Below are 23,387 nucleotides of genomic sequence, written 5' to 3'. Positions count from 1 at the left end.
TTAAAGCTATTTATATTATAATTTTTTTAAACTAGCTAACTTTTAATTAATTTTATTTAATAAATTTATATATAAAGTTATTTTATTATTAAATATAGAAAAAATATAAGATAAAATCTTTAATTTTTATATATAAAATTCTTTTTAAAATTCTTATATTTATATAATAATTAAGAGTTAAAATATATATATAATTATACTTTTTTTTTAATAATTAACTCTAAACTTATTTAATATAATAATACTTTAAGAAGGGTTCTATTTAATTTGTCGTAATTAGTAAGGCTAGAAAACACCTAGATTTTTAGTGGGGCGAGAAAAAGTGTCGAAAACTTTTGAATGCGACCGTAGTCAGCTGCAAGGCGGCCAAGAGCGGCAGAAGCAAGGCGGCGATCAGATACTATGATGCTCGGTTTCTATTATGCATCCCCATTACCAGAGCGCCAACCTCAAAAGCCGACAAATATACTGTCAAATGTCAGAACACATTTAATACACACCAATCGCGCTGCACTATAGCGCTCGCTATGGAAACGTCGTTCACTCGCCTGCCGGATGAGATATTGCATACAATTCTCTGCTATAGCCCTCCATCTGCGGCTGCTGCTCTCGAACGCACCGCTCGCAGGTTCAGGAGCATTGCAAACGAACCTCTGCTATGGCGATATTACTGTTTGACTCACTTCAGCTTCTGGGAACATCGGCATGATTTTAAGAATAAACTAGCGGACCCTGTCTCTTCTGTGGATTGGAAGGGGCTGTACGCCAGCAGATGTCTAACTGACTCTACTGTTTCTAGCGCCCTAGAAAGCATCCTCACAAGCCAAACAGGGCGACTAGAAAAGTTTCGCGTCATCATTAGCTTTGGATACGATGCTAAGGACACACTGATACGGAACGCGCTTACAGGGCCTGAAAGAGAGGATCATTTGGCACGAAGGTTCGCTCTCCGTTCTATCTTTCTGTATCGCTAACAATCCTTTGACACGGCAACTTATTGGCACGAAAAGATATTATAGCCACGCTGTTCTGACTAGCTTACATCGGCATATCGCTATTCGGGAGTGGATCAAACTGAGGCAAGGGGAATCTATACCCCTCGAGCGCGCACTTGGAGCTTTCGACCTTTTCGTTCCAGAGAGTAATGTTGGAGACTTATTTGATGTATGTCAAGAGCTGCATAGGCCGATTTATTGGCGTATGAAACTGACTTGTCCGCATAGGTCACCAACACGCTTGATAGGATCATAGCTGATCTCACGCATGAGGAGCCCGACATTCGAGCCTCGACGCCGCGTTCTCGGGCTCTAGCTATCGCATCATATCTGAGAAGGAGAAAGCTTACGGGGATTGAAGAAGACCGCGATTATCACAGTCTCGAACATAACTTTTTAGGGATAGCATTGGCTGACCCGGGCCATAATTCACTACCCTTAATATCTGCTGCTATCTACTGCTATGTTGCACAGGGCCTGGGCCTGAATGCCCGTCCCTGTGGGTTTCCTTTCCACGTTCATGTCATTATCATCCCACCACGTGGCCTGGACATGGATGGACGCATACTTGCTGACGGCGCTCAGGGAGAGCCCATGTACATGGACCCGTTCCGGTCCACTGGAGAAACACCAGTATCCAGTCTGCGTAGTCAACTCAACTTCCTGGGGGCTTCAAATCTTGAGCAGTCGGTCTTCCTTGGGGAATCGGAGACATCCGAGATTGTGCTGCGCTGCGGAAAGAATATCCTGCGCTCCATCCAACACATGTCCTTACAACCAGCTTTGGCTATACCGTCCATCGATATCGGGAGCGCAAAATATGCTGGCTTATGGTCTTCCATGATCTTTGCGGGCCCATCAAGACCAATAGAACTTCGACAGCACCTACCTTGGCTTATGGAGTTGTTTGCTACGGATTTCCCTTCAGACCTCTACTTGATCGAAGAATGCCTGGTACCTCTCTTCCAGGGACTTCCAGAATATGAACATCTTCGGGAGAGTTTGCATGTAATGAAGGCTGTCGACGAAATACCCAGGCAAATACGGCGGCGTACTTCTGCACACCAGAATGTCAAATATCGCGTAGGCCAGGTGTTTCGCCATCGTCGCTATGATTACACAGCTATCATAACAGGCTGGGATGCCGAATGTGGTGCAGGGGAGCAGTGGATGAGGCAAATGGGCATTGATGATCTGCAAGCTGGTCGACATCAGAGTTTCTACCATGTTCTGTATGCTCATATCCTGAACTTCTCTATTGGAACAGATACTAACAGAACTAGTGTTGAGGATAGGAGCAGTCGATATGTCGCCGAAGAAAATATTGAGATTATAAAACCTGATATTTCCGAGCTACCTCCTGTTTTCTCGACTATTGCTGGTAAGCATTTTAAGAGATGGGATGAACATAGCCGGACGTATATAAGTAACATTAGAGATGAATATCCCGACGATTGATGTGTTTACTTTGGATCTGTATATATATAAAGATAAGAAAAAGATATTTATGATTTATATTATATCCATTTGGGTGTAGTATAATGATATACAAATGGAGAAGAGTATACATTGGTTTTGTGGCAATTGTAATCTTCTTGAGATACGCCTATGAAATGGTGTACTTCATGTACAAACTATTCTCAGTAACACTATTTACTGACAAAGGCGCCAACAACATCTCTGAAAAGGACGCTGACAGGAGACAACAAGTAAGGAGGTGCAGAACCGAAGATATCCCCCAAATCATTAGAACCCGATCTTGCACCTTCATTGGGCAGTGAATCTGGCGCGGGAGCGTTCTTTGGTGCCTGCCAGCCAAATAGTCCATCCAGTTCTGTCTTCATATAAGACGATAGCTCGTTGGATGAGACTGCAGGTTCAGCACCCGTACTGGAACATCCGATTCGCTGCACATATGCTGACGTATCTATAACGATGTAGTCGCCTGTCGCTGAATCAGGGAGCAATGCAAGCGGGTGGCATCGCAACACTGATTGAAATACGGGTCTCGAAGACCGAAGATTGTATATATCAATGTAGAATCTTGTCTTATGTCGTCGCTTGCTCGACTGGTTGGCACTAGCCGTACCAAAGCGACCTGTAATAATCGCAAAGCTGTTAGTCTTGCGATTGACAGAAAGCAGGATTGGAGATCCTAGAGTGGCTGAGTCGGCGGTTCCAGAACCGCCCAGCTCGATGGCTTTGGTCACATCATTGACAGTATCCCAGACCGACAGTGACTGTTCTGAGGCAACAATAAGGTGCTGTCCTAGAAATCTAACACCACATGGATTGCCGGAGAACAATCCTTCTCGGCTCTGGCGTATTTCACATACATCAGCATCGATCAAGTGAACAGAGCCGGTGCTGACGGATGACTGCGACGGTAAGCAAACAGCGAGAACCGAACCATCTTCTGAAAAGCCCATAGAAGCTACTTGGAAGGAGAGGCTGCCATCTGTCCTACTCTTCAAATTCACAGAGCGTCGGCATCTCCATGTCTCCTGTGGCTGAGCGGCATCTGTCCGTGGCTTTATGTGACTTTGATGCCTCGGCACTGCATCCCAAAATCGTAGAATGCCATCAGCGCCCAGAGTCACAAACTCATGGGCATTGGGCCGTGATGCTAAGCTAAGGACCGACATCGCGCCCCCTTGTAATCGGCTATGGGGCTCGTTGATGCGAGTGACCAATTCCCACAGCTTAGTTGAATCATTCCACATCCAGAACTTCAAAAATGTCTCCCTAGAATAGCCAACGCTTGGCCCCTTACCCTCATGGCAAGGATCGAATGCCGTGGCATCTTGGGGAGATGGCAGCCAGTCGTCCACGGTAGCCAACCATTGCCCATCATGGGTGATTTCCACAAATTTGACGTCAGGGGGTGAGATCTTTGTGCCTTCTGGTCCCGTGTTCAGCACAGTAACATTAGTGCGAGCGAGAGCTTGTCGGGAGAGATGAGAGCCGGTGCGGATATCCACTGTCTGCAAAAAACACAAGTCGGTTGTCTTGTCCTTTCCCTCACCAGCAGTTTGAGAAGCAGGGACAGCAACAAGAAGATGGTCAGGATTTCGTGGGTGGAGGACGGCAGGAATCGCATCGAGGATCCGTGTTGAACTGCCGGCAGACTTTGCGGGGTTCGTTGTCTGGGCTGTCCTCGAAGACGGAAGCTGCAGACCAATTATAGCAGAAGATGGCTGTAACTCTGTGGCTGACAAGACAATGACGGTATTATCAGCCAGTTTAACTGCGTACGAATTTCCGGTCGGAGAGATGATAATGTTAGAGATGGGCGCGGACAGATGTGGCAGGAACTGCTTTCGGCCAGTATCCAATTGCCAGAGAACCATGACAGACTCTGAGCCTCCAGAAATAAGGTAGTTTCCTGCATATATGGTTAGCACAGTGTAACCAAATTCCAGAGACAACTGTCGAGCATACCATCTCGAGACCAGCGGACAGCAGTAACTGCGCCTCTATGCCAATGTAATTTTCTGAAGACCAAAGAGCGGACCTCGCTTTCTTGCGCATTTTCTCTCTGAGAGAGGGAGTTCACAATGTCATGATAGATCAAAATGGATCCGGAAGAGTCACCCAGCACAAGATCTACTGCAGGCGAAGCTTGTCTAGCCTTTGACAACGCAATCTTCGATCCTTCTGCAGGCAAACTCTCACGGATATCGAAGCAAGTCGCAGTCACGGGCAAACTAAGCTCCCTCCAGGTGTAATGGAAGCTTTCTGGGGATGCCAGGTCTGCGGCCTTTCTACTGCCGACAAAGATATGTTGACCATCAGAGATGATGACGGCATGGCCCTGGTTAGAGAGTGTAATGTGCTTGACTGGTCTGCTCGTCTCAAGAGCCACGAAACCAGCAGGTTCCACGTCCGCATCCCCATCCTTCAAGATATTTATTGCCAACTCCCGTCGCCCGTCCTTGCGCTGGCGCAAGGAATAGAATGCGTCGTGAACTTCTGTGCCAATATGGGTGGAACATATCCTGGCGCAAAAGGTCTTGCATGATGTTTCCCACGAAGAGATCTGCCTTGAAGAAGTCCAATCCCATTTTCTCACAGAGCCAGATGACGTGAAGACATAGAGATGCTCGTCATTAGTAGGCGAGAGCTGATATCCGACAATCTTTGCTGATGCTTCTAATTGCAAAGTTCGAAATAAACGGGACGTAGAGGTAGAGAAGATGTGAATGGCTTTTTCCAAAGCTAGGAATATAAACCTATCCGGAGTCAGTCAAACGGCCCAGTTGTTGTCCCGATCTTCAATGATTAAACACTCACTTCTCGTCAACGCTGAAAACTGGGTCCAGGTCGGAATAACGACCACCGACAACCTGCGACAGCGACCACGGTGTCCGAGAATTTCTGGCTGCTTTCTCAAATTCCCCCCCCGATTGAGTAACTTCAACAGCGGTCGAGGCGCGGCCATTCGCGGAAGGATCTTCGCGAGACTCAGGGATAACAGGGCGCGAAGCACGGCCATTCTCGCGGGAGAGACGGCGCTTCTTCGATCTCTCGCGCTCCATAGGACTCAAATCCTTCTGAGAGTATTCAGACGCGCGGGACCTTTTGACGGCGTCACTTGATTGTCTCACGACCTCGGTCATGTTGCGGGCAGGGAATGAAGACCCAGAAGCGGCCTAATATAAGCAAAAGCGAAGATTCCCTTCTAGATGATAAAGACCATCTCTCGCGATCAGTGTAGATCTGCAAAAAAGAAAGAAGATTTGGCCTGATAAACGATTCTTCCTACTTATGTCGAGGACTTTTTTTTTTCTTTTTTCGGAGAAGCGTAACCTAGACCCCCGAAGATTGGTGGGACCGGCTAGTCCATAAAAGCACTAGCGCGAAAGTCCTCTTCTAATCTTTCAAGATACGCGTGAACCTGTCATCGAAAAAACGAAGGGAATCATTATTTCTTTAGTTGTACCACGGACCTTTCGACTCTCGACTCTCGACTCTCAGGCACCTGGTATACTCAAATTTTGCATTGTCCTTGTTCAATAATCTTTATCAGCCGCCAGTTGAATCACAATGATCATTCCAGTGCGCTGCTTTTCTTGTGGCAAGGTGAGTACGACTCAACCGGATCGAAGGGATCCCAGCTTATCAGGTGCGACAGGTGGTTGGTGACCTCTGGGAAAGCTACTTGCGGTTGCTCGATGAAGGCGTTCCAGATGGGTAAGCATAGTATCGATCGTGTGCTGTTTTCGGGAAACTAACGATTCTTCAGAGACGCCATGGACCAGTTGGGCTGCAAGAGATACTGCTGTCGCCGTATGATAATGACGCACGTTGATTTGATCGAAAAGCTTCTCAGGTACTTATGATTCCAATACTGAGAGATGTGTATGTGAACCGCAGCTTACGCCTTGCCACAGATATAACCCCGCTGAGAGAGACCGTGCGAAGTCGCAGCTGTAATTTCTGAAGAGGGTCACTCAGAGTGTCTTAAAATCTTCATTAGCGGGAAAAAAAGCAAAATGCATTCAACGGTTTGAGGGAAAATATACACTATATGCGTTCTTGGACATTTTCGACTGTCGCCGACGCGTATTCGACAACTTCATGTCTGCGTGACCATCACGCGGAGAATAACATTCGATGGCTCGCCAAAGTGCCAGGTTATTGGATGAGACTGGAAAGTCACTCTGCTGGCGGGCACGTTATCAAGTAAAACATGAAGCGACGGAGATCGCTCAAGTCAACGCACTGTAGCAGTGTGTACTAGTTCAAGCTTCGTCCATGCCTCACTGCCTTATTTACAAAGTTGATTCTGGGAGTTTGGCTCATACCATGGGAATTCGGTCATGCAAGCGGTTGTTTCATTGGGGTCCCCATCCGAGAACTATTTTGGGTGTCAAGGAAAGGCCGTCCTGCTTTTCTTGTGTGTGCATTATGTCTCTCTTTTCCGTTCTCAAGGCTTCAGTCTGAGACAAGTTACTTCTTTGTGCTAACTGGAATCGGAAGTTGGTCCTCTGGTGGCTGGGGCGAGTTGATAAGAGGATGCGCAAGAGTGAATTGGGTACAAGAGGCGAGAAGCGAAGGACGGCCCTGCTATATCTGGGACTCGTAATTCCTACTACCAGTTTCTAGGAATGGCGCCCACCTAATACCATTCAGACTGGCGGCTTGTGTCCATGAAGCAGTTTTCTTTTTGAATCGGCTCTGTTACCACTGTCTTCCACGTGTAACTATATCGATGGTAACTCGATGCTTGCAAGCATTTCTTACTGAGGGTGACGTGGGACATGAAAATAAGAATACAAGAACATGATCCAGACATACCTTAAGAAGATTTATATTTTGTTGAAGGTCTCGGCCCCTAATATCCTCGTCTCACGTAGCAACAAGACCGTAAGCCAGATGCATCGACACCAGACACACGACGAGGCCTTCAGATCTCCTTCAAGTCAATCTGGACTAGACTGTCTAAATAAGCTCATGCTGAGAATCGTCTATGACATATGTCCTGTGATATATGAATCTTTTACTGTTTTTGCTAGGCTAACGGGAGGGAGTTGAGCTTCATTCTACGTGCGAACCAGGTAACGAAGGTAACGAGAATAAAAGGACATAATTGCCAGCATACTTACACAGTGCATGCAGAATATATTATAGGATATATAGTTGTTTTATATATATTTTATGAACATAGTGCCTATATTAAATTAAAATTATCTAACACGGAAGCAAAATAATATATCCTAAACCTTTTGCGGGCCACGCTAATTGCCTGCTTAACTTGTCGGCGCCCAACTGCTTTATCGGAGACGAGCTGCAAAACACCACTATTACCCTATACAAAGGGTATAGAACAAGTAACATTAAGCCATCTATTTAGGATCAAAGCAGACACGCTAGAGATAGGAAATGCGTAGATATAGTAGCAGAGGCAGTGTTTCAGACAGCAATCAGTTAGGATGGTCCTAGTGGCTCAAGCAATCGGGATTATATTCCTATACCACGTGCTTTTCTTCCTATTTTACTTCTGTGATTCTATACTATACTACACTATTAGTATATAATAGTAGTTTGACGACAAGAATTACCCTGACAATTACTAGGAACATGAACAAGCGAAGTATCTCTTGCACATGTTATAGGCCAGGGGAAAAAGGTACCTATACTACAAGAGAAAGAGAGATAGAGAGAGAATAAAGAGATCAGACAAACTCTACAGTAGGCAAGTACTTTTATTTATAAACCAGCAATATAAAATAGTTACTGCCAATCTTAAAAGTGTCAGCGCATCAAGGCCGTCTCTGGTCATCTGTTAGTTATACCAACTGTTTTCATCAGGTTCTTGCTACAATAGAGCTTGTTAGATCTTTCAAACGGATATAGATTCTCCACGTGTAACTGGGAGATAAATATGGGCTCTACCTCCCCTAGATCTAGAGTCAAGCAAGCAATCTAGCCGTATCGGCAACCGGCTAAGCAGCTAAGAGGTTCAAGTCATACGCTTGCTTCCATGCTACTTAGGATCCGACACAAATTCTCTCTGGTTTTTATGCAAAATCCGGTCCTCGTCCTAATAGGTTACGGACACAGAACAACAACTAACGAGAGACTAGATAACTAGAGAGGCTTACGGCCTGTCACAAAAAAGCCACTCAAATAGATTTCTTATCTATTCACCTACCGAAGATCTGCATAAAGATAAATTCACATGTTATCATTGTACTTTATCTCTAGATAATGGATCTGCTCATACCACATAAGTGTCTATAGCTACTCTCTCAGCATTTTAGAGCAAGTATAGCAAGACCAGTGCAGGTCATTCAATTATTCCTGGACCCTCTCTTGTTGATCTCATGCGTGCTGCCGTTCAAGAGCTATAAATACGTCGAGGGTAGTGGTATGTAGTACATAGGAGATAGTAGATACTGTACTTCCAGACCGACTTGGAGGATCGGAGTTATGTGTCTTGCTACTGTTGTACGGAGTAACTAGCTTGATAGTCGGCGACGGTACTATCATTGGAGGAGGCCTATCAGTTAGTGACCAGTTTCGCGGGACGACAGCGAGTCATAGTATGAAACAGAGTCACGGTCAAAGAGACATGCATAGTTAGCTACGAAAAATGCAGGATTATGCCAACGAGATTATTAGTTCCCTCCAGCAAGATTCTATAGTACAAGCACTTGCATTAGTAGTACTACAGTGAGGACGTTGGTGGATGTTTCCAAATAGGTATTCGGTTCGGTTCGTCTTCCATCTTATCATTATCATTATTATTGGGCTTCCAATCATTAACTAGCTGCCCGAAACTCTGCTTGCATATCAGGTAGTCTGCGCATACTACTATAAAAATAATATCCCGGAACAAACAGTTGCGGTGTAGCTTCAGATTTAATACCGGTGCCAAAACGGGTAAACGCGAGGCTATCAGAGTAACACCCCGGTGTAAGGACGGAGTAACTACGTACGTACTTCCAGCCAGAATATGCAAAGAGCCGTTTTTAGCCGATGAACAACTTTTTTTTTGAACCGTTATTAGCGATAAGTTCGGATCGGGACTCTCATTTACCAGCTAACGATCGGAGAGGGTTCGGTCTTTTTCGGCCCTTATTTTGCGAGATGATCATCCTCGGGTGACAAACTAGTTACTCGCATGGTGGTGTGAAACGTAAGCGGAGACGGAAAAAGATAAAAGAAAAAAAGTCTACCGGCGTAGCAGCGCAGAGTCATCATTAATGATTCGATACTACTACTAATGGGAGAATTCTCTTTGGTGGGAGTGTTTTCTGGACGGAGGAAGCCGATATCACCTAAAGAAATTTTATCGTGTGGATCCCGTTTGAAGCAAGGACGATCGATTACTATAGAGTCTAAAGGCTACGGTCCCAAAGCAAGGCACTCTGTTAACTTTCCTTTTTGATTTTTCTTTTTCTTTTTCGTTTTCTTTACATATAGAAGATCCAGCTATGTCGTAGGAGGCTGATGGGAAAAAGTCAATCGCAAAACATGTGAAAAAGGCTATAAAATAATAAATCAACCCTTAGACCAACAACATCTCGCTGGCTCAGTTCGACTACTCGTCTATAGTAAGTACAGCACCAGTGGCAAAGTTCAGACAGTTCGTATAATCTGATCCGATGCTTTGCCATCTCCCTCTGTAATAATTTCCGCAATGGCACTGAGCGACCGCCAAGGAAAACAAGCAAGATTCGAGATACCACGCCAAGCTTGTGGATTTCTTGTGATTTTTGGTGGTTGAAGGAGGACGTGCTGACATAAGAGAAACCCCAGACCCATAACTAACTAAAATCCCACAACGACGCCGTCGCCGGGGGGCGGAAATAATTCGCGAGGCTGATTTAGCCAGATTTAGAGAGGTGGTTATACCCGTCTAATACCCTACTGGTAGGTGCAGACGTTGCGACATGTCCAACTCTGACGGACTAACTAGCTCGATGTTTGGCGGCGGCGGGAAAATCCGACCGCACACGGGATCGAGCCCGAAGCAGCCCGAAGGCAGGAGCGAAAGAGGCATGGATTGTCATCGCACGCACCTGCTGGTTTCGGCGAGAGTTTTAACGGTCCCGGACCACGGGAGTTGGCCCGAAACGGCATCAAGGCGTCCCGAAGGGGGAAAGCCGAGGATGCATTATTATGATTATTATTATTATTATTATTATTATCATTAACTACCAGTAGGACAGAATAATAATAATACAGAACCCAACGCTGCGCAGCAAACATATCAGCGTGGGTAACACAGTATGTATGTACGACACCAAGAGAAGAGAGACTGGAGAAGGACGTCAAAAAGGGCCTCAACTTCTCTTTTCCTGCGGTTATCATTTATGGGACAAGGTGCACGAGTTGCAATACTACTCTATCTACTCCGTACTCTACTTTACTACTCTCTGCCGATGGCGACTACTGGGCCGGCAAAGCCCACCGGGAAGCTCGTGCGCCGCTGCCGGCTGCTGATCTACACTTGGCGGGTAAATACTATAAGTAAGAATAATAATGGAAAACAGAAATAAGGCTTTCAGTCGCCCGATGCATGCAGCGGCAAAAGAAAACGAAAACAGCGTCGCAATCGCTGGCATACCTTGATGTCAGTGTGCGCCTCGTGAGACACGCGGGGTGGGATCGAAAGCCTGAGTGCAGCCTTTTATATGGATGTTGGCGGTTGCATGCGTCGGTGGCGCGAGATGGCGGCGCCCGAACCGAGTCAGCTCTTATCCGTGACTAGCTCACCCACTCCCTTCGGTCGTGGGTGAGCCCTCCCGTATTTGCACTTCCTACCGATTTTCACTTTTTAGCCTTAGGTACCTTTTGTATGGGAACACCATACAAAAGGTACATAAGGCCAAAAACAGCGTATATCTAATTATCTCAACATTTTATTAAGGAACCCCTTTATTTTAATTGATAATATTATAATCTTATTATTAAATAATTTGTATTTTAATTTTTAAAAAGCTCTAATTAAAAGTAAGAGATATATTAGTATTTAAAGATTTCTCACCAAAAGTTTTTTATATGGGGAAAATTAAAAAAGCAAACGCTTACTTTAATAATTAAGATTTTAATTTCAAATTAATAATATAGGTTATTATATTATATTATTTTAGTCTTATTAATTAAAATAAAGGGGTTCCTTAATAAAATACTGAGATAATTAGATATACGCTGTTTTTGGCCTTATGTACCTTTTGTATGGTGTTCCCATACAAAAGGTACCTAAGGCTAAAAAGTGAAAATCGGTAGGAAGTGCAAATACGGGAGGGCTCACCCACGACGGCAGGAGTGGGTGAGCTAACAGTCACGGATATACGAGAGGTGTGCCTGCGACGCCCTACGTCCTTACTATACTAGTAAGTGGTAACTAGCGGACAAGGCAGACGGTTGTGGCTGCTGGCCAATGCTCGTTCACTTTCATCTTTTGCGGCGTCGCCTTCCTTTCCGTATGCGGGATGCTTGGACCCCTTCATCCCCATCTCCATCTCCATCCCCTATTGCCAAACTGTTATCACTGCGCCGCAATTCGCATCCTCGTCAACGCGCGATCTGGAGATGGCGACGCCAGCTTTTCGCGGGGAAGACGTTTGGACCAGTTGACAAGACCGCCACAATGTGTAGACGCATAATAATAATCATAATACCCCGTAGTAACTAGGACCTCTTTTCTTTTTACCCCAAGACCGACTCAAACCCATTTCGGATCCCCCCCGACGCTAGATCGTGTAGACAACGTTTGTATGGGCTGTTGGAGACGGAAAACTTTGACCCATGATGAAGCCCATCGGGATACTCTAATCCGCATAGTATAACCCTGGCACACTTGTCGTCATCGTACTGGGCTCTTTGCTAAACGATACTCGATGCCAATTGCCTGTGATTCTTCTTCATTATTGTGTGCCTGCGGGGGCATTCTGCACAGTAGTCTCTGGCTGCAGTCGGCCCGTCGGTGTCTGGACATGCCAACATTGTCTTGCTTGGACGGGTTGCCGCCGGTGACGGTTAGCGGTCCTGCCGTCCTCTCGTGATCGGGAGAGAAGACGGGTTCTCGCACAGCATCTCGGCAGACAGAGTCACATAACTTAGATAGCAGTTAGTTAATTTCCAAGAATCTGAATCTGGCCTGTCAGTCGTCGCATTCCTGATCGGGGAGGGCCGTAAAATGGCCGATTCGCGCGACGTCTGCAGCGCATGCGACTGCTGGCATGTACTTGATAGCCGCCGCAAGCGAATCAGAGGCCGGCTCGCCTCCACCACGCGAGACGCTCGGTTGTCCCTGAATCGATCGGGACGTGGCCTGTGTGGATGAAGTTATTATGAACATAATTGAACACACACACACACACACCTGCAATCAGAAGTACCATGGGAAAGTTCCACCCTCTCCAGACCCCACCATCCCCAAGACGGCGCTACTACTGTACTCCGTACTTTCGACACCTTTCGGGCAAGTCTGTCGAGATGAGATCCACCGCGGCCCAGACTGGCCAATCGACGCGAGTCCCCCGCCCCGGACAGACCCCAACTGGCCCCAACACCCCCCAAACTTCAACAAAGCCGCTAAGCCCTTGGCCCTCGCAGCGGCTCGCCCCACTTGCCTTTAGCGCTACCCCGCTGACGTCAGGGCGTGCGCTGTGGTAGCGCGAGCCTTGGCGCTAACCACCCGTGGGACGGGCCCTAGTTACCACTTACGGTCTGGCGATCAGCTGTATATAAGAGCCGCTCCAGGTGTCAAACCCCAGACTGTCCTCTCGAGCCCTTTTCTTTTTTCCTTTGCCGTGTCGCTTGTCCTCTTCCTTTCAAGTACAAGTCAGTACCTACAGGATAGGCGCAGCAAAGGTCCCTCAAGATGTGGACGACTACTTCCGGCTTGCGGGGCAAGAAGCTCCATCTGGCCATCACTTTCACCTCTGTCATAGGTTTCTCGCTCTTCGGTTATGATCAGGGTCTGATGTCCGGTATCATCTCTGGTGACCAGTTCACCCAGGAGTTCCCGCCTCTAGCCATTCCCGCCGGCTCTTCAGCAGCCTACTCTCAGCATGTCTCTGTCCTCCGTGGTGCGGTTACCGCTTGTTACGAACTGGGCTGTTTCTTCGGTGCCATCTTCACCCTCATGTACGGTGAACGCATCGGCCGCACGCCTCTGCTGGTGGCTGGTGGTATCCTGATGATTATCGGTACGGTCATTTCCACTGCTGCTTTCGGTCCCCACTGGGGTCTGGGCCAGTTCGTTGTCGGTCGTGTCGTTTCCGGTCTTGGAAACGGCATGGACACGGCCACGATTCCCGTCTGGCAGTCCGAATGTTCTCGCGCTCACAACCGTGGCTTCCTCGTCTGCTTCGAAGGTGCCATCATCGCCGTCGGCACTTTCGTCGCCTATTGGATTGATTTCGGTCTCTCGTACGTCAACAGCTCGGTCCAGTGGCGGTTCCCCGTCGCATTCCAGATTCTCTTCGCCGTCCTCGTCAGCGCTGGCGCGCTCATGCTGCCCGAGTCTCCTAGATGGTTTGTCATGAGAGGACATGACAAGGAGGCATGCGAGGTGCTGGCCTGCCTCAACGACAGCCAGCCCGATGCGGAGGATGTGCTCATCGATTTCAACCTCATGAAGGCCGATCTCAATGCCTCCAAGGGCCAGAAGGCCAACTGGAGGACTCTCTTCACCTTCGGCAAGACCCAGGAGTTCCAGCGTATGATGATCGGCTGCTCCGGTCAATTCTTCCAGCAGTTCACCGGTTGCAATGCCGCCATCTACTACTCCACGCTGCTGTTCGAGACCAACTTGCACATGGACCACCGTCTCTCTTTGGTTTTGGGAGGTGTCTTCGCCACGGTCTACGCCCTCGCTACTATCCCCTCCTTCTTCATGATTGAGAAGGTTGGTCGTCGCAAGCTGTTCTTGATTGGTTTCTTGGGTCAGGGTCTCAGTTTCATCATCACCATGGGCTGTCTGATCAAGGGAGATGCTGAGGCCTCCAAGGGTGCCGTTGTCGGTATCTTCCTCTTCATCTGCTTCTTCGCCTTCACGACTCTGCCGCTGCCCTGGATCTACCCGCCCGAGATCAACCCTCTCCGGACCCGTACCATGGCGGCTTCTGCCTCGACTTGCACCAACTGGCTGTCCAACTTTGCTGTCGTCATGTTCACTCCCGTCTTCTCCGACGCCAGTGGCTGGGGTATCTATCTCTTCTTCGCCCTGGTCAACTTCATCGGTGTGCCTTTCGCCTGGTTCTTCTACCCCGAAACCGCCGGCCGTGATCTGGAGGAGATTGACATTATCTTCGCCAAGGCCCACGTCGAGAGGAAGTGGCCCTACCAGATCGCAGAGACGATGCCCAAGCTCACTCCTGAGCAGATTGGACAGATGCAGATTGAAATGGGTCTGGATGTGCCCAGTCACCACATCTCAGCGGAGGCGGAGAAGGCGGAGATGGCCGTGAGCAGCGGCGAGAGCGAGGGAAAGGGCGAGGGAAAGCACATTGATTAAACCGAAAAAATCATGTTACTACAGGTATTATGACGACGGCATATATTTGCCTGTATTGAAATGCGAAGTCAATGGAACATGAGCAAAGAAGATCTTATGTTCACTATGACTTGGAACGCACATTTTATGCCCACTTTTGCTTTATGTCGCAACCAGATACCTATTGCTCATTATGTTATGTATGCTAGATTTCTCATGTGAATTTTCTTATTTGATATAAGAAAATAGAACCACTCTCGTGGGTTTACGACCCTTTGAAACTGTTCTTGTTGATCATCCACCGTAGATGGATCCTGCTGTAGAGTGAAGCATTAGACTAGATCGCTTTGACCCTGACCATTGCCGCGTAAGTGTCGGTCAGCAAGGATACACAAGCAGCTACCACATGCACGGAGTACTCCGTATGTCTAGAAAAGAGAAAAAGAAAAACCCTCAAAGCTGACCCACGAAGTCTCTCCCCCCGTAACTTCCCCGTGGATCGGGGTGTCGGTGCTGCTCTCCCAATCCGGCAAGAGTGGAGTCGATCCTCCACCGGGACCCCACTCTCGCCTGAACTCTCTCCGCGCATCACACTTTTAAGTTTTTCGCGCGAAGCGAACCCAGTGGACCCCTGGCCAGGATGCGCACGGCGATTCTCTTTGGCGCGTCGATCCCCGCCCTCCCCCACACAAGGTGGATCCGGTGGAGTCAACTGCTGTGACCGCCTGCGGAAGAGATTTTGCCCAAATGCGGTCATGCTTTAGCTTAGTAGAGTCCACTAACTAATTGGGATCGGGAAAATGGATAATATTATTTAACTATTACTCGAGAGCAGTGTAATAATAATAATCATATGAATCCATATTGCTAGTTTAACTATGGAGCAATTTCACCATTGATTAAATTACCTAACAGTTAAAACCAACTACTAACTACTCCAGCCGGTTATTATTTGGTCCAGGGGACTTTAGTGCATTGAACATGTTAATCCTAATATCATCTACCTAGGTAGTTGAGACTTTGAGTAGGTCGTCTAAGTTACTCTATATGTAAACGTTGCCGTTGAGTAACTAAACTACTAGTTAGTTAAGTCGGACGAATGTAAGTTAGTTAGTCGATCGTGTACTGTACCTGTCTATCAATTTCTCTACTCCGTTCGTCTATTTCTTTATTCGCGTTGCGTACGGAGTACTGATTCTGTGGATCTCGATCTCGACTGCACTTCTGCTGCATGTGTGAGACATAAATGCGAACGGGGATGGGAATTTGAACGTGTATAGCTATACGGAGTAGGTATCTAGTGTATACTCTACAAGTCAAGTACATACATACGAATTAGGCTAAAGACTCATCATCGCCAAGGGCTTTACATACCTTATGCACCAAGGGAATTATCGCCAAGTTCTTGTCGCTACTTGGCAGTTACGAATTACTTAACTTCACTCCACCGTTATTATCGCGTAGCTAGATATCTAGTGACTCATAACTCTCGGGTCAATAGTTAGTTATAGCCATCTTCCCACGTATGTATACCCATCCAGCTATAGACATGAGCCTTTAACGTATAATCAACGACTCATCATCTCCGCCTTTTTTTTCTTCGTCATTTTCCACATATCAAATCGGTACAGACACCGAAACCTGACATGTACCCACAGAGGGGTATGCGTGTGGCATGCCATACCATATGCCATGTGGTATCGGAGATTCGGAGCTTTCTTTGCTCTCGTTCATTCAATGACGTTTGTATGACTTACTAGTTAACTAAAACATAACAATAACCACAACCCCGCGTCCACGAGTTCAGGTAACTTAATTAACTTACCGCTAATAAAGTAACTAAACTACCTACGTATCTATCTACGAAATCGGTATGTAATATGTAAGATGTAAGTAATAGTAGCTCGGAATTCAGTTGCGGATCTAAATAGGTATGGTAGGGTAGGGCCATGGAAATATGGTAGGCGAGTATTAATCGAAGGTCTCGTCGTTATGCGGGTGCTCACATCATTATCATTATTATTATTATTATATGCCTCCGGCATTCTCCCGGATAGTCACCTAGCTGACCACTGTGCTGCTGACTCCTATCATGGTTTCAACTGGCGCCGGCTGGGACATTTGCCTCTATCTACCTGCTTTCCTTGTGCTGATTCTAATTCCTCTTTCTTAACCCATCTATCTTAGTAGAATGATAAAATATCCCATCATGATTTAGCCCAGTGAGATCTCAGATCTTCAAGCACCATGCTACGTAGTAGGATTATGCCAAAAGTCAAACCTCGCCTACCATAGTTAACTAGCGTCATGATGCCTACGTTATGTCATCCTGCGCTGATTTAACAATCAGGCAGCATACAGCGCAACCAAAGTAAAATAACATGGATGAAGAAAGGCCATGTTCAGATTAACTATTCGCATAAGCTATTAGGAAGTTTAATCGGAAAGAATCCCCATTGGTGGTGACGCTAGATTTCCGTGATGGTCAATGAAGGACTCGAAATAACCTAGGTACTAGGTAGGTAGATTACTCGGTGAGAATATACTGGGTCTACAAGTCTACAAGTCTACGGACGCATCGATCACAAAGGATAATCCAAGAATCAGAATCAAGTCCATTGAATCGCGTACCCATCAGTAGAGATCCCATCCCAGCCACGCAATTTAGATAACTCCCGGACACCTTCGCTAATTCCAAACATCCATAATGGATTTAGAAAGATCGATAGCAGGTGGTTGAAGCTCGCAACGTCCGCGCGAGTTCGATATCACAATCAATACATTTCATCGCATCGGGTCCAAGTAGAGCAGGAAAGACGCTTTTCTCCCGTGGACATGCGAGAGATAAGCGTCCAGTTCATGATCTTCATCAATCTGAAAGGAGACGTCGTTTCCGTTCTCGTCCGTGTCGACGCCCTCGATCCTGGTGACTATAGCACCAGGGAACCTGTTAGCGGAGAGCTGTCGCAGTTCGGACACGGTGCGTGACCCCAGTTTCTCACCCCACGTCTTCGATGCGGCGTGAATCTGGCTCTGTGGGCTGACGCGGAGATAGATTGGGATATGCAGAACCGGAGGCTCGAGCATCGGGTCCACGTATCCAAACGGGGGTCCCTCGTGATGCTGCGAACCAGCTGCAAAGGAAGGATCGTTAGCAGCTTGGAGCAAGGACGGGTCGATCTGCATGTCGCCCATCTCGCTAGCAACCATAGGTGCACTGGCAAGGGCTTGTGATGCCAACGTGCTTATGCCATTGCTGATATCACTGCTGAACGGATTGTCTGCAGTGGCAGTAGTATCATTCTTCGGGACAGGGCTCTGCTGCACACCATTCCCCTGATGGGAGGTAGATCGCTTGCGAGAAGGATCTCGTTTCGTTTGATCATCACGCAGTCGCTTCATGACATCGCGGCAAAGCACTTCCATAGCCCTCAGTTTGGTGGCGTGCTTGGGATCCGTAGGTCCTGGGGCAAGTATGCGCTGAAGCAGTTCTGATTCCCGAATCCATTGTTCCTTTAACTCCTTCCAATGCTCATCGCCAGCTTCTAGCTTACTGGTGAAGTGGTCGGCCTTCAAAGTGTTATAGAACGCATTCCGAATCTGGCGACTCTCCTCTGGGTTTATCCCAAGAGCGTTCTTAGCTTCCGCAATCGTCATCCGACGTTCCAGCGTCCTCATACGTTTGGTCACGTCGGTACAGACGACATCAAGTGCCAATGCCTTTGCATCAAGCTGGTTCGGGTCTTCCCAGAAGACGCTCTGTAGGTGCGGTGATTCCCGAATCAGACGGTCTTTTGCCTCCTGCCATCGCTCGGGACCGGCCACCGTCTTCTTGATGAAACCAGCCTCTTCGCAGATCCTCTGGAAGTGATCACGAATCCGTCGATACATAGCATTGTCCAAATTGAGATACTGCTTGCTCTCGTCGATGGTCGTCTCGGATGGGAAACGCGGCGGACCTGGCGGATCAGCAGGCAGACCTGCCCAGCCTCGAGTCCGACGACGTCTCTTCCGAGTAGCCCATCGTTCTGCGCTCTCTGCTTGTAACCGTTCCAACCGTTCTTTACGTTTCATGAGAACCTCAGGCGACAAGCCCGGTGATGGTGGTCTCTGCGGGGCTGGTCGGGGAGGTAGAGCTTGGTTTCCATCAAAGGCCGCGTCGTTCTCATAGATCTCCTGCTGCAATGCAAGCAACCCCTCGTCCTCCGTTGGTGAAGTCTGCGGCTGAACGGTAGAATGAGATTTCATCCCGTTGGGAACACGAAGGAGCCAGCGATTTTTGGCGCGCACGCGCATAAGTTCTCTTTCCTTGATGCTGAAGCCTTCCTCATTCAGGATCCGGAGCATATCCCGCTGACTCGTGTTGCATTCCCAGAGCTCCTTGACGCGCGCCACGAGACTGGCATTTTTATGAGCCGGATTCTGTTTCGAGGGAAATCCCCATCGTTTGAACTGCGTTTGGAAGGCGCGCTTACTAGTGAGGTTAAGTAAAAGTGTAAGCATCCTGAAATAGTTCTTGTAGTAATCAAAAAAAACGAACATATGCTATACGACATGGACGTGGGCAAACAAGTAGGAGATCTTCCGTCATTGGACTGGGACTCGTATACGATAGCTCCATCAGAAAACAAAGACGCAAGCAGTGGAGCTTACCTCGGAGCAAACTGGTGGTTTGTTTTCATATACTCCATGATCTCCTCCAGCGCCTTCTTGTCCTTGATATACATTTGGTAACATATGTCGCGTTTCCCCTCCCAGTCGTAAACCATGACGGGCACGCAGTCTGCGGGGGAGCACCCACCGCTCCTCGTGGACAAGCTGCTGGTATAGTTATCGGAAGAGTCGCGTTTAGAGCGGGAGGAGAGCGATGTCCGTGTGGACCGCCGTAGAGAGTCGAGTCACTTCCTGTCGCTCCTGTACGCCGTAGAGTTGGGAGGCGATCATCAGCAGTGAAGGCGGAGAGTCAAAGTGTGTAGTCACGTGGAGGCATCACGTGATATGCCCTGGTCTCTACTGGTAATTATGAACGATATTATTATTATTATTCCAGGCATCGCTGGCGGATCAACAGCATTCTAGTCTATCTAGAACAGATCTACAAAAGGATCCATGACCAGACCAACAATAGACTGATAGCTAAAATTAATCTCTAGATGCAACTGTATTTCCTGAAACTTGAAATCTGTATAGTATACAAGGAAACTGACCCAAATAGATGGGATTGTCCACCGAAGACAATATTTCGCTGGAGCAAACATCGCAGTACAGGAGCGGCATAGTTATAATCCAAGCCACCAGCTAAACACAGAGGACCGGGGCTCTCAAGGGGCAACACTCGGTCTGGCATGAGCTAGGAAAGATGATACCAGCAATGCATGCGCAACATTGTCCTGGAGTCCTGCCTGGACATCAATCAAAAAAAGAAAAATAACACGCAACAAAAGATGGCTTCCTGCCCAGATTATCATATATACAATATAACACATGTCTCACGGTCATCGGGATCGGCGTAGTTTCCGGGTGACTTTGAAAACTCGCGTCCGTAACCAGGTCAAGAAGAGCACCCACGTATTCCGCGTTTTGGTCTTCCACGGATGCGATCTGCTCTTCCCTGTAAGTGATGCGGCCATCCCGGGCCGGCCTTGCTCACCAGACGGGTCTCGAAGACTTGCGTTCGATGCCGGGCCTTCGTCTTCGCTGGTCTTCTCGGACACTGGCTCTTCAGGACCGGTGGCATCTTCCAGGTTGTCCACATCAACATCCCGGTACCTCTGCCACAGCTGCTTCTGCTTGCGCCGTTGTTCTTTCTCTTGCGCTTTCAGCTGTTGCTTTTCGTATTTACGGTTCTTGGCCGCCTCTTTCTCCTCGAAAGCCTGACGGGCAGCCTGGACCGTGGCCGCGCGAGAAATTGGATCCGGGTCAGTGCTGGTGCGCGTCTTCCGAAACCCGAAATCCAACGAGGATCGGGATATCGGTGAGATCGGTTCCAGAGCGCCCGTGCTGTCTCGGTTGTGGCCGAATGAACGCCTTCCAATGAACGTCGTCTGAGACGACTCCGAAAACCTGGGGAGAGAGCTGTCCCGAGTCAACTTTGGACGGTGGAACGACGTGCCTGTGGAAGTGACGGACTCCCGGATCAAGTCCAGACTCGAGTGACGGGGAAAGATCGTGTCAGAAGACGACTCGTCCGTATCCGCAGAAGGCTCGCTTTCACCATTGTAGTTCTGAAATGACTGGCCCAACGGAGGGGTATAACAGGACGGCGTCTTTCGCATCGGATGCACGTGCTGAGACGCTGATCTAGTCGTACTTGATGTGGTTGACGAGAATTGTGAAGCCCCGCTGACCGACCGATGATGAAAACCCGACGTGCTTCGGCGGATAGGGATACTGGTGATGGAATCACCGTCTTCAGTGTCCTGTTGGAAATCCGTCCGAATCCCGAGACCTTCAGGCATGGCTACTGATCGGGGGATCTCAATCGGGGGCGGGTGGCCGTCGTCAGATGTCCTTCTGATAGGCCTGAACTGCGTGTTCTTGGTCTTGCTCGTCCTGGCAAATCGCGGTTTTGGTGGTGTGAGAATGGCTGCTGTCGAGTCATTCTGCTGGTCCAATGGCTGTTGTAGGCCGAAACGCTGATGCAGATCTGAGATCCAGGTCTCCTCCGCTGAAGACAGATCTGGGTCAGGGGTAATGCCGAAGGAAACAGACGGTCGACGTTTCACTTCCGGAATGGACACCCCAGAGCCCGTCAGGGTCGTCGAACCGATTGAGCCCTTGGAGCCTGTGAATCTGGATGAAGAGCCGGATGACCGTTGAGAACTGTGAGGATGAGATCGGGGGAAGGTGGTTGTGGTTGGGCCGGCCATCTTCTCGAAGAGGGCGGAATCAATGTCCTGTTCGCTATGCAGAAACGGATCGGCTGCGTCCTTTTCAGAGATGAGTGTTTCTGCCGCCACTACCCCTCGAATGATCTGGGTATCAGGACAAGCCATCAGAAACGATGATATCGGCTGGGGGGGGGGGGGTAACACCCTCCTCTTCCTGGCGCTATAGGTAGTTAAGAGTCGATAAGGCTGGTTGAGATCTCGAGATGCATGTCGCCAGCGACTTGAACCGGACACAGGCAGCAAAGGTCAGGGAAATGCAACAATGCTGCAAGTAGCTGCGGCCGCGTCTCGAGAACTCGCGTCGATGAAAGTCCAGGACAGGACAATCCGGGGACTGATCATCGATGAGGAAGAGGTGCAGGCGGTGAGGCGGAGCAGACTGCGTGATCATCCCTGTCCGTCGCCCGCACAGACCAGTTGACCCGTTTCCAGAACGTACTGGCGTCAAGACTCGATAATCATTAATTAATTAATTAAGTTAATGATATCTAGTGAGACTTAATTCTTCCGCCGTCCCCGGTCTCAGGGATGAATCAGTTCATCAGTTGCAGATGCTGTGATAGTGGCAGACTGACTGTGGACAGACCAGAGCTGCAACAGATACAGCTTTGCTCACATATCCCCCGTACGTTGGACTCGAGTCGCGTGGTGATGGCCATTATTATTATTATTATTGCTGTGCCGCATGAACGCTGCCGGAGTAGCCGCGCACCAAACGGGACCGCTAGATATCAGCTAACGTATATGGTACATAGTTACGGATAGCAAGAATCTAACTTAGTCCGCTTCGTTGACTGCAGTCGGGTAACCGGTGCCGGCAAACCAACACACAATCTATGCGAATCAAGAAGTCGGGATGAAGATGATATTCCTATTCCTCATGGGCGGTGGATCAGGCCTGCATGCCGATAGATAGATATGGAGAAGATCCACGTCAGAACGAAGGATCTTCAGCTTCCAGAAGCATCGGATCTTGGCCTGGAAGGGCGCAGCCCTAGTGGGCATTCTGAGATGAGTTTCTTGAGGGGTTATTATTATTATTATCTACGGGATCTTGTGATCATCTGGATCATTGAGCCAGAGATGGATATTATTATCATGATTATTGTCAAGAGCATGGAGTAGCATGTTATTCGTACGATCTTTAACCGGAATCGCTTGGTGAGAATTACTAATGACAACATTGCGATCGTGATTGCATCTTTCGACACCGCAAGACTTAGCCCACGGCATGAGGAAGTGGCATCCCCTTTTATTTAGCCAGCTGGCTGAACAGTTTCATTTTTTCTTCCCCGTAGCCTGAATCGCGGGCTGATGCTGTGGGGCCGGGGCTGGATCTTCGAGTAGAGGAGAAGTATTTCCGTGGAATCCGTGGGGAATGGAGATACAGTAACTAGGGGTTGGTGACCCTCCAGGGATATTATAAGTTATTTATAGATCCGTGGTTAGATTCATGTGGGATAAGATAACAATACATAATAATAATACAATAATAATGATAATAATAGTCAAAATATAGACCAGGAAGAAAAATAGTTAAGGGAT

General features: G+C 48.0%; 6 protein-coding genes across 6 annotated transcripts; 3 read left to right on the top strand and 3 right to left on the bottom strand.

The window, feature by feature from the left end:
* Nucleotides 1-429: 429 nt before the first annotated feature.
* Nucleotides 430-2,569, top strand: C8Q69DRAFT_481782 (Hemimethylated DNA-binding protein YccV like-domain-containing protein). Its single transcript, XM_028631617.1, has 4 exons — nt 430-940; nt 1,011-1,164; nt 1,224-2,227; nt 2,279-2,569. Exons 1-4 carry the CDS (start codon nt 528-530, stop codon nt 2,451-2,453), a joined length of 1,746 nt encoding a protein of 581 aa, XP_028481418.1. The 5' UTR covers nt 430-527; the 3' UTR covers nt 2,454-2,569.
* Nucleotides 2,570-2,572: 3 nt separating this feature from the next.
* C8Q69DRAFT_531250 (WD40-repeat-containing domain protein) lies at nt 2,573-5,812 on the bottom strand. Its single transcript, XM_028633747.1, has 3 exons — nt 5,289-5,812; nt 4,437-5,227; nt 2,573-4,380 (listed from the first exon to the last, which is right to left on the bottom strand). The coding sequence occupies exons 1-3, from the start codon at nt 5,612-5,614 to the stop codon at nt 2,645-2,647; spliced, it is 2,853 nt and encodes a 950-aa protein (XP_028481417.1). The 5' UTR covers nt 5,615-5,812; the 3' UTR covers nt 2,573-2,644.
* A 229-nt stretch (nt 5,813-6,041) lies between these two features.
* On the top strand, nt 6,042-6,431 carry C8Q69DRAFT_510741 (DNA-directed RNA polymerase, subunit N/Rpb10; the record flags this gene model as incomplete). The annotated part of the gene is made up of 4 exons (XM_028633213.1): nt 6,042-6,077; nt 6,130-6,188; nt 6,241-6,327; nt 6,389-6,431. The coding sequence occupies 4 exons, from the start codon at nt 6,042-6,044 to the stop codon at nt 6,429-6,431; spliced, it is 225 nt and encodes a 74-aa protein (XP_028481416.1).
* A 6,686-nt stretch (nt 6,432-13,117) lies between these two features.
* On the top strand, nt 13,118-15,234 carry C8Q69DRAFT_438872 (sugar transporter STL1). The gene has a single exon (XM_028628594.1). It carries the CDS (start codon nt 13,336-13,338, stop codon nt 14,971-14,973), a length of 1,638 nt encoding a protein of 545 aa, XP_028481415.1. The 5' UTR covers nt 13,118-13,335; the 3' UTR covers nt 14,974-15,234.
* A 2,502-nt stretch (nt 15,235-17,736) lies between these two features.
* On the bottom strand, nt 17,737-19,721 carry C8Q69DRAFT_408954 (hypothetical protein; the record flags this gene model as incomplete). Its single annotated transcript, XM_028628226.1, has 2 exons — nt 17,737-19,426; nt 19,606-19,721. 2 exons carry the CDS (start codon nt 19,719-19,721, stop codon nt 17,737-17,739), a joined length of 1,806 nt encoding a protein of 601 aa, XP_028481414.1.
* Nucleotides 19,722-20,017: 296 nt separating this feature from the next.
* On the bottom strand, nt 20,018-22,259 carry C8Q69DRAFT_481768 (hypothetical protein). The gene has a single exon (XM_028631616.1). It carries the CDS (start codon nt 21,945-21,947, stop codon nt 20,448-20,450), a length of 1,500 nt encoding a protein of 499 aa, XP_028481413.1. The 5' UTR covers nt 21,948-22,259; the 3' UTR covers nt 20,018-20,447.
* Nucleotides 22,260-23,387: the final 1,128 nt, after the last annotated feature.

This window comes from Paecilomyces variotii (assembly GCF_004022145.1).
Source record: "Paecilomyces variotii strain CBS 101075 chromosome Unknown C8Q69scaffold_17, whole genome shotgun sequence".
NCBI classification, from domain to species: domain Eukaryota; kingdom Fungi; phylum Ascomycota; class Eurotiomycetes; order Eurotiales; family Thermoascaceae; genus Paecilomyces; species Paecilomyces variotii.
This window is presented reverse-complemented; position numbering and strand designations above follow the sequence as displayed.